Source organism: Colobus angolensis, unplaced genomic scaffold (assembly GCF_000951035.1).
Source record: "Colobus angolensis palliatus isolate OR3802 unplaced genomic scaffold, Cang.pa_1.0 Scaffold97, whole genome shotgun sequence".
Classification (NCBI taxonomy): Eukaryota; Metazoa; Chordata; class Mammalia; order Primates; family Cercopithecidae; genus Colobus; species Colobus angolensis.
The window spans coordinates 1298435-1314311 of NW_012123709.1; the positions used below are offsets into that span (position 1 = coordinate 1298435).

The 15877-nt window shown below is 38.9% G+C and overlaps 1 protein-coding gene across 2 annotated transcripts in view; it reads left to right on the plus strand.

Annotated features, from left to right (window-relative positions):
* FSIP1 (fibrous sheath interacting protein 1) overlaps positions 1 to 15877 on the plus strand; it is a 206916-nt gene that overhangs the window by 36130 nt on the left and 154909 nt on the right. For both annotated transcript variants that reach the window (XM_011932644.1, XM_011932645.1), the window contains exons 6-8: positions 7118 to 7213; positions 9172 to 9296; positions 11072 to 11182. In XM_011932644.1, the coding sequence (XP_011788034.1) occupies positions 7118 to 7213; positions 9172 to 9296; positions 11072 to 11182 (332 nt within the window). The remainder of the gene's footprint in view (positions 1 to 7117; positions 7214 to 9171; positions 9297 to 11071; positions 11183 to 15877) is intronic.

The window sequence follows — 15877 nt, forward strand, 5'->3', positions numbered from 1 at the left end:
AGAGGTTCTCATTTTAGGAGACATTTGGATGTGTGCATTTTTGGCTGTTGTAAGGATGTGCTGCAGGGGAGAATGAGGGAACTACTGGAATTTATGCCACTATGCCAGGGGCCAAGTTTGCTAAAGGTCAGGACTTGCATAAGGGAACTCCACACAAAGAATTGTTTTGCCTGTAATATGATTAATTCCGCCAGTGAAAATTCACCTAATATATGATTAACTTTTATAAGTGTTTCATGGGCACTTAAAAAGAAGGACTATTTCTCTCTGTGTAGAACAAATTTTGAAATATGCAAAATGTCCATATTACTTGTCTACTTGATTTGCATTCATCTTGGAGAGTTCTGTTAAGGTCTTTCAATATACTTGTGCTTTTATTAGTTTCTGAAAACTGATTGGACTCCTTCAATATAGTAGAAAATGCGTATTATTTGTGAAACTAAAAAAGACGACCTTGAAGAAAGAATATACTAACATGAAATGACAAGAGGATGATTTAAAAAAGAAGCTAAGATGAGAAAAGATTACAAGGAAAAATAGGAAAAATGTATCTATCAGAGTAACGAGCACAATTAAGACTGCAGGAGAATCAAGGCAGTGAAGGATGCTCCACAGCATGAAGGGATGAGTAGTTGAGGAAATGATGAGGTAAATGATAAGTGTGTAGATAGGGAATAGGAATTCCAACTAAAAATTATAGAAATTTCTGAGAAAGTAAACCAGTATAACTGTTACAGAAACAATGATCAAAGGAAACTTGTGATTTAAAAAATATTATATATGCGCTATTAATGATAAAAGGCCAATACCCATATATACATAAGTAAGAATTCTGAACCGTAGGAAGGCCCTAAGAAATCTTACAAGCATCCAGGCCCAAATTAGAATAATCTTATTTTACCTATAAAAATGGAAGCTGAATTCAGATTTCTTTCTTGCAATAAAGGAAAAATATAGTAACTAGGGATTACATATTGCTTCTGTTACTGTGGCATGAAGACAGCAGAAAGACATTCTTAGATATGGTAGAGTGGATAATTCACTGCTAATATTGTCTTTGGAATAAATGTACTTGAAAACATACTCTAGGCAACCAGCAAATGAGTCACAATGTACAATCCAGGATTAGAGAAGTTGCTATATAAAGGAATTATCTGTGAGCATTATAACCAGTCAAATACAGAGGTAAACAGAAAGAAATGTATGTTTATAAATCCAAGAATTACTCTACACTAGAAGATAAGAATAACAACTGGTAGGCCTAAAAGTTCAGATTATATTAACAGAGGCTGAAAGGTGGGAGGAAAAGGTGAGGGTAAGTAAAACAATTCTGAATTCCCTGTGTTACTTTAGAGGAGGGGCAGAAAACCATTTTTTTGTTCTTGACTTCCTTAATATAGAAAAAATATGTTTATATAACTTAGACTTCAAATTAAAGTGCAAACTTTTCAAATTGTTGTATAGTTAGGATTATGGTTTATAAAGGAGAAAGGAAAAATAAAAGACAAGAAAATGAGCATTAAAAGAAAGGAAGGGCCGGGCGCGGTGGCTCAAGCCTGTAATCCCAGCACTTTGGGAGGCTGAGACGGGCGGATCACGAGGTCAGGAGATCAAGACCATCCTGGCTAACACTGTGAAACCCCATCTCTACTAAAAATACAAAAAACTAGCCGGGCGAGGTGGCGGGCGCCTGTGGTCCCAGCTACTCAGGAGGCTCAGGCAGGAGAATGGCGTGAACCCGGGAGGCGGAGCTTGCAGCGAGCTGAGATCCGGCCACTGCACTCCAGTCCGGGCGACAGAGCGAGACTCCGCCTCAAAAAAAAAAGAAAGGAAGAAAGGGAGGGAGGGAGGGAGGAAAGAGGAAGGAAGAAAGCAAGAATGGGATGGAAGGAGGGAAGGAGGGAAGCCCAAACAGGAAAACCATTAGGATCTAACAGGAAAATCACTAATATGTCTAGTGATGTACATGTTAGATGAGGCAATGAGTGTACTCTTTTAAACTAGCCTATTAAAAGATATACTCTCACATTGGTTTTCTTACAATCCCTCATTTCACTCAGTTCCCCCCTCCTTCCCCCTTTATTTTTGTAATCCCATCTTCTTGCCTTTTTACATTCATCAGTTCTTTCCTGTGACTTACTCCTCTAATTTCACAAATGTCATGTATTTTGATATATTGAGGATGCCAAAATGTTTTTAGAAATTGTATGATTTATGTAAGTATTTTCAAAATGTCTGCTGTCCCATTGATTACCAGGCTGCTGTTTCATTTGTTTTTCATGTTTTTCCTTCCGTGTCTTCTCATCCTCCAGTGAGGTAAAATCCATCCACACCTGCCATTTGCCAACAGAGCAGAAAGGCGCATCTGCCTTGAGTCTGCTCATGGTCCATCTGGATGCTAGTAAAATTGTGATTTTAAATCTCTGGTTGCAGCTTAGGTTGTTGTGCTCAGCTGCCATTTCAGTTTTGAGTGTCTAGCTGACACTCACTACTGAGGCTCTGCTGTGCTGGTTCGGATTTGATACCTATAACTGATGTAGTTCTGGGGACAAGCCTTTCAGGGCTCTTAGCATCACATCTCTGTCTCCACTGTGAGGATTTGCTTGCAGGAGTACATCTTTATTGCTCATTTCTGCCTCCTTTCTGTGCAGTTGTTTTCTAAGAGTTGCAGCCTCTGAATAGATGCAGAAAGAAGTATGACAGCAGTTGAGTAACGGCATTTGAACTGCCTCGAGAAACAGTGTTGTTGCGCAAGGAGATGGGAACTCTGGTTTCTGGGTGATTTTTTCCTTTTATCTCTGAATCAAGGGGCTGCCTTCCATCTAGATTGAAGTCTGCCCCTGCGCTGTTTCAGTAGGCAAAGCTTGCCTGGCCGCTGATAACAGTAGGTCCTTGAATGACATCGTTTCATTCAACATCGTGTTTTTTTTTATTTTTAATTGTTTTAATTTTTATTTTTAGAGACAGGATCTCATTTTGTTGCCAAGGCTGGAGTGCAGTGGCATGATCACCGCTCACTGCCACCTTGAATTCCTGGGCTCAAGGGATCCTCCCACCTCAGCCTCCTGAGTAACTGAGACTACAGGTGCGTGCCACCATACCCGGCTAATGTTTAAATTTTCTGTAGAGATGGCATCTTGCCATCTTGCCCAGGTTCGTCTTAAACTCCTGGGCTCAAGAGATTCCTCTCAGCCTCCCAAAGTGCCGGGATTACAGGTGTGAGCCACCACGCCGGGTTCAATGTCATTTTATTATAACATTGATGAGTTAAAAAAAAAAGGATTCCCAGCTAGGGCCACTGTCTGTATGGAGTTTGTCTGTCTTCCCCCTGTCTGTATGGGTTTTCTGCAGACACTCCGGTTTCCTCTCCATCTCAAAGATATGCATGTTAGGTTATCTACGTAGTTCCACTGTGCGTGAGTGTGGGTGTGTCTGAGTGCACCTTGCCATGGCATCCTTTCCAGGGTGTGCTCCTGCCTGGAGCTCTGAGCTGCCAAGATAGACTCTGGCCACCCGAGACTGTGAATTGGAATAAGCTGGTACATAATTACCTTATTTATTTTTATTAATTTTTCTTAAATATACTTATAGCCCACATTTATGTCAGTGTTTAATATTAGAAGTGTTCTGGTCTTTATTTAGAAGTTTAATAATGTTTTTGTGACCAGAAATATGCCATAGAAACTTAATTCTTATTTATATTAATATAACTGTGGTAAAATTGGTTTTGTTATATGTCGTTTTGCTTAAAGTAGCAGTTTCCAAGAATCTATAGATGACGTTAAGAGAGGATTTACTATACTTGTGTAGGGCATCTAAAAATTCTACAGCATAGTTCAGTATTCAGAAATGAGGCTCTCTTTCCCTGTTTCTCCCTGCCTTTTCTCAGGGTGGTGTCTGGGTTCGGGAGGACGCTTGTGTAGCATCATGTCCTGAGGATGGCAGGGGTGTAGTGATGCATCTGGTCCTTGCTGTTCTCTCAGAGGCATCCTGTCTTGCTTGGTCTGTGGATATGGGAAGCCAGCTGGGGCGTCTGCTGACTTGTAGCTAGTCCCATTTAGCCTTTGCCATCTGCCAGCAGATGCTGATGTTCTATATGGTCCCTGCCACATCCTCTCTGGTGGGAGGCTGTATGGCAGCCCCTTATCGCGACCCCAGTCGTCTTCACAGGGGCATGTGAGAGCTTCTGGTCTCCTTCAAGCCACAGGCCAGCCAACCATGGGGAACTGTGTGTGTGTGTGTGTGTGTGTGTGTGTGTGTGTGTGTGTGTCTGTGACTGGGGGAGGGAGGAGAGAGAGACAGATTACTTCAGCCCCTGTCTCTTTGTAAGCATGCCACACTGCCTTTGCTTCAGTGCAGCTGTCATGGGTGGATGGAGAGCACTGTGTTCCTGTGTGCGGGGTCTCCCTTCAGTTCCAGGTGTACTGTGAGGCAGAGCTCGCTCTGCTCTGGGTTTCTCCATCCTCTTCAGGTTCTCTATGCACCTCTAGGATTTCACCTCCAGGGGCTGTGCCGGGGAGCAGCTTAATACCTGTATCACTTGTGTCTGCTCTAAACTCATCCCCTCTGCTGGTCTTCTAGGTCCTCTAGATCCTTATTTGGGATGGGTTTTAATTTCTTCCATGGGTGGCAGTAAGCAATTTAAACCACATCCTGCAGTCGTCCTCTTTCAGGACTCACATGAAAAACTGTGCTCAATCATCAGAGTTTTGGCTCATGATCTCTAAAGGGAGATTTTTTTTTTCCTTCTCACATGAATGTTTGTAGTGAAGAGAGGAATTTAAAAAACTTTCTTATTAACTTTTAATTTGGATGGAACTTCAGATTTGAAGTCAGAGGAAAACTACAAAGGATTCTCAAATACTCTTTATCCAGAGTCTCCAAATGTTGAAATTTTACCACATTCTCTTTTCTCTCTCCCTCTCCACACAAGGACACACATATACACACATACATGCACGATTATACATATAAATCAGGAAATGATTATTATGCAATCATCAATAGGCTTTATTGAGATTTTGCCAGTTATCCCACTAATATCCTTTATAGCAGAAGAAAAATCTCAGACTATGGCTTACATTCCCGTCATACCTTTTAGTCTCTGTGTTTTATGACGTAGGCATTTTTGAAGATAGTAGGCCTATTATTTTGTACCATGTCCTCTAGTTTGGGTTGGTTGGTGTCTGCTCGGTTAGGTTCAGGTTATGTGTTTTTGGCAGGAATCCCACAGAAGTGATAGTGTCCTTCTCAGTGGATCAGATCAGGAAATGCATGATGGTGCTTGTCCCGATACTCACAATGTTAACTTTAGATGAAAATGGTGTCTACCAGGTTTCTCCATGGTAAAGTTACTATTTTTCCTTTGGTAATTAATAAATTATCTTGTGGGGAGATAGATGCTTTGAGGCTATTATCCTATTATTCCTCAAACTGTCACCCACTAGTTTTATCGTTCATTGACAATACTTACCTGAATCAATTATTATGATGGCTACTAAATGGTTAATTCCATAATTTCTTCTACATTATTTTTGAAAAAGAAGGAAGAACTTTCTAAAGGGCAACTTTTGGAATTCAATTTTTTCTCTAAGGGTTAAGCTCTCGCAACTGAATGCCCACCTTTTAAAACTGTTGTCTTTTAAACTCAAAGCTGATCGATGGCACCTTTGTTGTAGGTAGTACCCACCTCTGTCTGAGGCAGTGAATACCACTGGGATGATGGGCAAAGAGCCACACAGTCACAAGAGTAATTTCACCTTCTTCTTACCACCTGCATGACACTGGCCTCAGATAGTCGCTGATCACCTGCGAGGGTTTGCAGTATTGTAAATTTTCATATTTTTATGTCTTTACAGGTGTTTTAGTATAAAATTGAGTGAAACGGTTATCCTAAAGGAATTATGGGATAGAAAATAAATATATTACCACTTCAGGACTATGATGTAAATGTAACTTAAACTGATAATAAAATGTTGCCAAATTACTGACTTGCTGAGCCTACTTTTAATGAATATTGAAGATCTCTTAATAATAGTGGTTGCACAAAAAAGTGAAAGTTCGAAAACAATTTTAAACCTTTTTGTTTTCTAAGTAGTTTACCTCTCTCTCCCCAGGCTTACACCACAAATTTGCTTGATTAACTCATCAAAGATTGTGCAAAGACTAACAGGGTAATGTCAACCCCAGTTCATAATTCATTATTATGAATTCCAAATTAGGGAACTGGAGTTGATGAATTAGTGTTTATAGCAGAAGTTTTGTGTTTTGAATTTGGTGGTTGTGTGTTGAGGGTAAATGTATCTTCTGCCTGCTTCCTTTGTCTGTATCAGCTCATAGAGACACCTGTCTGAACTTGGTTTGCTTTCCGGAAGAGGTGGTGGATCTTGTAATATCCTCAAGACTTCCCATGTTTTCTGAGGCAGAACCATTTCTGTGCCACAACCTGGCAGATTCTCTCACGTTAGGGTACAGAGACACACTTATAATAAAATGTTTATGTTAGCAGCATCTTGCAAATATACAGTGTCCAAATTAGCTAGTAGGAGATCATAAAAATAAACTACATTGAAACAAAGAAGTTGAAAAACACAATGTCCTGTTTTCTTTATGGAGGTGCCAAGAAAATACATCAGAAAAGAAGAAAGTTAATTGCTAAGAGTCTCCCAAGTTATCTCTCACCTGCTTTCATCTTAATGACTGATCACGTATTTGGTCTCCACCTTGAGGACCTAAAATAAAAAGAAAATCACAATTATATTTGCTCAGTGTGCATATTCTCTGTATTATGAACATCAAGATTTGGGTGCATTGTCTCTGGAGAGTTAATGTGATATTTTAGCACATTGTTACACATTTTTTTTTTGTGCTTAAGTTTTAGGGAAATGCTGTTTAACTATCTTAGCTTCTATAGTTTGTTTCATTGGCTCCTGTATACAAAGATGATTGTCATTTCTACTTGGAGGTGACATTGACATTGTCTTAAGAAATTTGTATGTCTGGAGGGGATTGAGGAACACTGGAGAGAATATTAAATGTTATCTTTTAAAAACAACTTTGTAGACAATTTCTTAATTTATTTTGTGAGCATTGAATAGATGATTTTTTAAATCAGCAGGTCCTTCTCATGAGAAGGAAGACACTTTTGCCTCCGTGTTTCATACTCAGATCCCTCCAGAAGAATATGAAAAGCAGATGCAGAAACTCAGTAAAGGTATGTTTTAATTTGTGTGATTATACCTATTTTCACAAGGGAATACTAGCTGTATACCTTAATATTCATAAATGAAATAAGTTCATGTAATTTAATCCAAAGGTAAGTGGAAGCAAGTAGGGTTCAAGATGACACAAGACTGGTCATTGTTGCAGCTAATTGTTGAGAATCTGTTATACCATTCTACTTTGGATGCTTGACATTTTGTATAATAATAAAGAGTTTTTTAAAAAGCTGGCTGCAAGTAATGAAAACCTGGCTTAAGCAGAAACAAATCTGTGAAAAGGATTTTGGTGGGAGGCAGCTTTCTTTGGTTCCCAAGAGCACATACTGTGGTTAGTCATTCAGAGGTTGGCTCAATTCTGCAATCCTAGAGAAGAGCCTGAGTGATCCAGCTGGGTCAGGGGCCTACCCCTGGCTCAACCAACTTGTCCAACCCAGCAAGGTTTGGGGTCTGTAGGAACATGGCAGCTATATCACTGCCAGACTGGAGAGGAGAAGAGGACATTTACAGTGAAGACGGTTCTGGCCAGATAACCCAATGTGTATTCCCTACTATTTATTAGAAATGTATTTTAAAGAAGCTCTATGATAAATATAAACATGGCTGTGTTCAATTTGTATTTTTTAAATGTTGTATTGCTTATGAGTATATGAAACTTCAGCTAAATGAATAAACAAACCTCATATTTCAACTTAAAAGACTGTGTACAACTTGAATTATGGAAAGAAGTGTTATACCTAATAAGGCCAGTCACCAATAAGGTAACTCATACTTTAACTATTGGTAGTTGATTTAAAAGATAATTATGTGATTGTTAAAAAATGAAACCCCAGGTTTAAAGCGTAGGTTTATTTGCCTGTAAGCTTATATAACTTAAATTTGAGTAAAATTTTTTTTTTACTCAAAGCTACTTTTGTTTGAAAAGAATTTTAATCAAGAGATCTTACTCTTTCTTTCGTTCTTTCCAGCTATTTTCATCAAAAATTTTTAAATGGTTACATCTGTATTGACTTTTTGATAACTAGCTATAAACACACCAATTTACTAGCTCACTTCATCCTTTTTGTTCAGGTAACCTCCCTTAGAAAACAAAATTAACTTTTCTGTAACCTTTGTCTGAATTGAGCTTGTGACTAGTGTTTTTTCTTTTGTGGACTTTAATGTGGAAACGCATCCTGTTTTGTAGGGCGAACTGCATGTGCTGTTTAAGGAGACGTTCCTTCTTCGTGCATATTTTCAGAGCTTTAATTAAGGACTCACATGATCTTGTTTTAAAATATTTTAATGTGACACAGAGAAAATGAGATATTTTTTAAAGGGGAATATGAATCCACAAGTATTTTTCTTATTCTTATTTTGAGCACTCAGTGTCTGAATATCTCAGACATTGACTCAAGCCTCTTCCAAACGACTGAGGAAAATTGACCAACTGAGATGGGTTTGTATAGATGGGAGCCAGGACATGGGACAGTAATTCCCAGACCTTGCTCAAAAGACAGGCTAAACAAAATGGACTGTTCAGAAGGGGTGATGGCAAATTAATAGAATAGCAGGGATGACCTAGTCTTTAGGGAAATTTTTGTTTTGTGTCAAGACTGAGATAAAATATATATTTTAAAGTCTCCCTAACATCAGCAGTTTCTTCATCTCATGTCTGTTTTGAAGTTCTATTGATATTTCCCGTCATTCTCATGGAATGAACAGGAAGAAGTTTGGTACATGATAATGAATTACACAAGAAGTTTTATGAGAACTTCATTCGAAGTTACAGTAGCACATTTATCTTTTTAAGAATAGATCTCCATTATATATGAGGTTTCTGGATCTGGAATGTAGAAGTTAGTTCTTCTGTGTGTGTTTTATTTCTTATGTACTTTAATATATGCTTAAAGTGGGCTTTTAGCATAATTGACACTTTTAATTATGAAAAATTTTTGAACTTTCTTAATATTAGATTTTACCTGTGATGTGGAAAGAAATGAGTCATTGATCAAAGCAGGAAAGAAACCTTTCTCAAATACAGAAAAGATTGAGCTCAGGGGTAAACACAACCAGGATTTTATTAAGAGAAACATTGAGGTATGTACTTAGAAATTCAGAAGCGAGAATTTGGGGCTAAATGAGCTGAAAAAATGGCAATAGTTTTTTCAGTTCAGTGTCTTGAAATATTTTTTCAACCATCATAAATGTATAAATGGTTGAATTAGTAGATAAAATAAAAGAAAACTTTTATAAACCAGTACTTCATTATTTCTATGTTCAACCCATTACATCCTATCCTATCCTGTCTCTTTTTAAAACTGCTAGGTGCATCTATCATTTATTTCACTATCCAGAAATAGTCTGTTTCCTGCAATTTGCAAAACATTTATTTAGATAATAGCTTTGGACAATTTTTCTCAGATTTTAAATTGCATATTAGTAAAAAAAATTTTTTTTTAAGTAATAAGACTGATTTTATAGGTAGTACATTTACAACTTTGAATGGAAAATGCTCCTAGCAGCAGCTGGGCTGGAGAAGCCAACTGATTGTCTGCCTCTTCGCTGAACCTCCCGGCAGCTGGTCACTGGCCTTGATTAGCTTCTGCTTCAAGCACCCATCTTTGGTCTTACAGGCCTTGCAGCCTGACTTGGTTTGTCTTTAAGGCAGACTTACACTAAACAAGGGCACAGGGGTTGCTGGGTTAGACCAGAATGCGAATTAATTAATTTGCAACAAGAGATGTAGTGAGGAGGACAGAAGCTCTGCACACCCCTTGAACAACGTCACTAGAAAACTGCATAGGCAAGTGTGGAGTATTGACGAGAGAGAGTTAAGTAATTTTTTACACTTCAAGCCTGATGCTTTCCCCATAATTGGCAGATCATTTCCAGGCAGACTGGATTCGTGGGACAGCCTGCCACTGCCAGGACTGGCCTCTGGGACGCTCGACTTTTGTGCTCCACGTTCATATGATCTTCTTCAGGAAACCTTCTCCATCTCGATCTGTCTCTGTCTTTGCATTGGCCCGTTGTATGTTGATTTACTGCTCAATTTTCCTAGAGCAGTAGAGTTCCCCCCTTATCCAGGTTCTTGCTGACACAGCAGGTCTACCGTAGATTTCTCTTTCCCCTTTTTAATAGTAACTGAATATTTAAATTCCTCATATGATAGTCTTGAAATTTAAAGCACTTTCTTTTTTTTTTTTTTGGAGACGGAGTCTTGCTCTGTCGCCTGGGCTGGAGTGCAGTGGCCGGATCTCAGCTCACTGCAAGCTCCGCCTCCCAGGTTTACGCCATTCTCCTGCCTCAGCCTCCTGAGTAGCTGGGACTACAGGCGCCCGCCACCTCGCCCGGCTAGTTTTTTGTATTTTTTTAGTAGAGACAGGGTTTCACTGTGTTCGCCAGGGTGGTCTCGATCTCCTGACCTCGTGATCCGCCCGTCTCAGCCTCCCAAAGTGCTGGGATTACAGGCTCGAGCCACCGCGCCCGGCTAAAGCACTTTCATTTAGTGGATCAGTACCCTAAAGAAAGTGGCAAGAAGATTTCTTCCAAATGTCTCAGCAAAGTTTTTGCATTTATATTTTTTTATCTATGATAGAGAGGTTTGAAAACTGCTCATCTTATTTTTTAATAAAATGTCTGTTGGAATGGTTAACAGGAAGGCCTGCTTATAGGGATATCTTTGGATATTAGAGAATGGCCCTATACAAAAATTTTTGCGTAAAATAAAATTACCTAGCAAATGTAGAATGCCTAATCTCGCAACTTTTCACTTTGTGTATCTGTAGTGTAGAAGTCTCAGGTTCCATTTTTATTTTCCTGAACTATGATTTTCTTTGATTATATAATATTTCCATTAATAAATTCTGTAGTTGGCCAAGGAATCAAGAAACCCAGTGGTTATGATTGAGAGAGAGAAGAAAAGGCTGGTTGAGCTTTTGAAGGACTTGGATGAGAAAGATTCCGGGCTCTCCAGTTCTGAGGTACGTAAACTCTGATAGAGAACTCTACACTTCTTAATTTTGATTTTAAAAAATCATATTATTGACCCAGTAGCACAAATTTACAATAATTTTTCAGATTCTGAGACATTTTTCTCTGACTTAAAAAATACCCTGTTTTACTAACACAGAACATATAACAAAATACCGCATGTTCTCACTTGTAAGTGGGAACTAAATGAGAACACATGGACTCATGGAGGGGAGTGACCCACACTGGGGCCTGTCGGAGAGTAGAGGCTGGGAGGAGGGAGAGGATCAGGAAAAATAGCGAATGAGTATTAGGCTTAATACCTGGGTAAAAAAATAATCTGCACAATAAACCCCCATGACACAATTTACCTGTGTAACAAACCTGCACATGTACCTCTGAACTTAACATACAAGTTAATTTTTTTAATCCTGTTTTGTACAATTATTTTTATTGAAGTTTTCAAATTTATTCTTGGTCAATTCTTTATTGACTTTCAGAGGATTATTTCATGTCATTCTAAGAGTGTTTACACATTGGTTATCAAAATAACTTCTGCCTGGGATGTGATGTACTTATTACTGATGACATATGAATGTGTTTTTCTGTCCCCTTTTCTTACTGTCCCTAAACTGGTTTTGTGGTGTTTCAGTGTAGTCTTCAGTAATCCTAAAGAATTCCATCCTGTTCCTGCCCAGTTAACTTTGAGCAGCCACTTCCCTGGAGAGTGCTGGGGTTAACAGGAGGGCCTGTTCATGGTGATAAGTCTGGGTGGGGACAGACTAAACTGAAAGAGGGGAACAGCATGTAATGGGGTGGGGTGGGGCAAATGCAGGTATTTATAGGGCCCAGGAAGGTCACCTAGAGAGTGCTGTGGCCCACTGTTTGCACTTGTTTACATATTAAACTTGAGGAATATTCTTTGCTTCCATGAAGAAATACACTCTCCTATGTTCCTTGAAGCACTTAGCTCTTTTGTATATCTTGTATTCCCCTGCATTTAATAAGGACATGATGGATTGAATGCTGCTGGCACCCTGCCCATATCCCCTTTCCCTGACACCTGTCTGTGCATCCATGCCCCAGCCCTGTGCTAAGGGTGCACAGCTGTCCCCTTCCCCGGAGAATTTCCCTGAGCCAAACAGCCCAGGATATCACTCCCTCCTCACCCCGGGCCCCTTATCTAAAGGTGAGATTAGCTCTGTGGGGCATTGTGTCCTCCAGAGCTTCCCCAGGGATCAGACTGAAGCTGGTCTTCAGCTGAGACCACATCCTCGCTTGGCCCTGTGCCCTTGGCCTCAGCTGTTTTCCTCACGTCCCTGGTCCCAAAGGCACTCTCCCAATGAATCACTTGAACAAGAATCCTTGTCTTCATTTCCATATCTAGGGACACAGAGATTCAGAGCGTAGTTTTTTTTCTGTAGGTCCAAAAGCAGTGCGTGTACAGTGATCTCTGTGGCCCACAGGGGAGGGCGTGCCCATCCAGTGGGAGCTAACAATCTGTCCGCTGGTGGCTGCTGCATGGAAATCTCAGGCCAGGCCTGCCTGGATCCTCCAATTTTTCAAGGAAAGCTAGACATTCAGATTTTTTGTAGGAAATATTAAACTTGTAACATGTTCACAACTGTTCCTATTTTAAAAAGTTCAGCGTGGGCAAACAAAATATCCCTCCCTTCCACCAAAAACCAAAAACATATTTATAGAATATCACAGATAATAATCCTCTAAATAATCCTTCCTGAGATGGTGAGTTGCTATGCCTGGGGCTGATGAAGTAGGGGAAATGGGTGGGTGAGGGAAACTGCTAAATGCCCACATAATTCTGAGATATTTTAGCTTCGCTGATTCATGGTATAGTCATGTGCCACATAATGATGTTTTGGTCAACATTCTTATATGGCAGTGGTCCCATAAGATAATAATGGAGCTGAAAAATTCCTGTCACCTAGTGGCACTGTAGCTCTGTATTTTAGAGTGTGCTCCTTGTACTTATATATAAAAGAGTGAATTGTAAAACAGCTTCAGGCAAGTCCCTCAGGAGGAATTTCAGAAGCAGGCATTGTTATCATAGGAGATGACAGCTGCATGCGTGTTACTGCCCTAAAGACCTTCCAGTGGGACAAGATATAGAGTGGAAGACAGTGATATTGATGATCCTGACCCTGTGTAGGCCTAGGCTGGTACGTGCATTTGTGTCTTAGTTTTTCACAAAATCTTAAAAATAAAAAAAGAAAATTTTAAAATAGGAAAAAGCTTGTAAAGAAAGAAAATATTTCTCTGCAGCTGTATACTGTGTTTGTGTTTTAAGCTAAGTGTTATAAGAGAGTGAAACAGTTAAATAAATTTAAAAGTTTTAAAAGTAAAAAAGTTATAGTAAACTCAAATTCATTTATTCCTAAATAAAGATATTTAAAAATAAATTTAGTGTTGCCTAAGTGTACAGTGTTGATAAAGTCTACAGTAGCAGCCAGTAATGCCCTAGGCGTTCACATTCACTCACCACTCAAGCACTGACTCACCAGAGCAGCTTCCAGTCCTGCAAACTCCACTTATGGTTAAGTGCCCTATACAGGTGTGCCATTAAAAAGATTTTTATACCATATTTTTATTGTACCTTTTCTATGTTTTAATATTTTAGATTCACAAATACTTCCCATTGTGTTACAATCACCTACAACACGGTAACTACAAAACATGCTGCACAGGTTTATAGCCCAGGAGCAGTAGGCTTTACGATGTGACCCAGGTGTGTAGTGCACTCTACCGTCTAGGTTTGGGAAGGACACCTGATGATTTGTGCACAGTGACAGAATTGCCTAGTGATACCTGTCTTAGAACATATATCCCTGTCGTTAAGCGACACAGAACTGTAATGTGTGTGCTTTATTAACAAAAGCTTAGATACCAGTAAGAATTAAGGGATCTGGGTTTCATTCTGGTTTTGTTATTAATTGTGAAGTTGGGTACTGCTACCCATGGTCTCACTGCATATCGAACTATGGCGATAGATTTTCTTTATACATTCTAGGAATGCTTTCATAATGACTTTTTGTTAATAATACTGCCTTTTGCATATTATTTTTGTTAGTATTTATGTCTCATCTTTCTATTTTAAGGTCATCTCTGTCATTTTAGTTTTTGATCTTTTACAGGTACTATGTAGCTGGGCTTTTGCTGTTGCTTTTGTGTCTTTATCTTTAATTGTTTCTTCATTCTTTATCTTTTGTTATTATCAATATGACGATATTTAATTTACTCATAATCATTACGACCACATACTTTTTGAACCTTTTCCTGACATCAAACTTTATATTTTATTTATCATATTTGTTTTTGTTTATCTCCCTATCCTCTTGTGGTTTGGAAACTTAATATCCTATTTCTGATCTGGTACTGTTAACCTTCAAGTTTTAAAAATACATTAAAATTCATATTTTCTTTTCAACTTCAATAATTAGTTTCTAGAATTTCATATTTTAACAAATTGGATCTTTGGTGTACTTTTATTTCCCTTGTGTTTCATTTTCTTTCCTCCAGGATATATTGAAATCATCTGGAATTTTAGTTCTGGAATATTACACATTTTAATCTTAACCTTTAAAAACAGTATGCTTCTTGTATGTTAGGAATCTCTCTCAACAAAAGTTAGCCAAAATTTTTAGCTACACCATTAACTGTGTGTTTGGACTCAACAAATCATTTATTTGTATAAGTCATTCCTTGAATTATTTTTCTGGAACTTTTTTGAAAAATTTTGCACCAAGAAATGGTGGAATGTGGATAATTTTTGAGTGTTTGTGTATTCAAATATTTATTTTTTCCTCATTTGAATGTTAGCTTAGCAGATAACTAAATTCTGCATGCAAAATCCTTTCTTTATTGAAGCATGTAGGATTTTCCCCTTATTTTGGAGCTCACAATTTTATCAGATTATGTTTGTGTGTGTCTTTAAAAACATTTCAGTTCCTGCTTGGTACCTTGTAGGCTCTTTCTGTCTGAAGGCTTAAATCTTCCTTCAGCCCAGAAGTTTATCTTCTATTATTTCTTCTTTTCTATCATCTCTTTTTTCTCCTTTTGGGATACCTGTAAATGGGGTAACAAGAAATCCAGGGGTGAGCAGCTCACGTTTTTCTGTCCTTGGGTTCTGCGTTCCTTTGTGGATTTTTGTCTTTAGGTTTGCAAGATTGCCGCTGCATCTGTAGGCAGTGTGTCCGTCTTCCAGGCAGACAGGAGGAGGGAAGGATAAAGAGCAAAGAGACTCTCCTCTGAGGCTTTGCTTTTTCACTGGGGATGGAATGGTGTCCCCAGGACTTCTACCTGCATCTCACCAGCCAAGCTGTACACACAGCCATTTGTTCAGTATGTTGCTGCAAGTGAGAAGGGGGATTCAGGTATATGACTTTCTCTTTTTTTGTAGTAGAGGTAGAAATGGGGATCGTGTCAGTCAGTAGACAGTGTCTGCCACAGATGGCTATAGGACCTCTTGGATCTCTCCTCCAGGTCTTATAACATCTTTCTCATAATGTTAACCTTTTTTGCCATTTTGTATGTATGAGCTTATTATACAGTTTTCTAAGTTGGGTTTCAACCATGTCTATTCTGCTACTTAGCCACGCAGCTCTCTTTTGAGATTTTTAAAGACAATTGTTTTTAGACCCAGCGTGATGATTCACACATGTAATCTCAGCACTTTGGGAGGCCAAAGC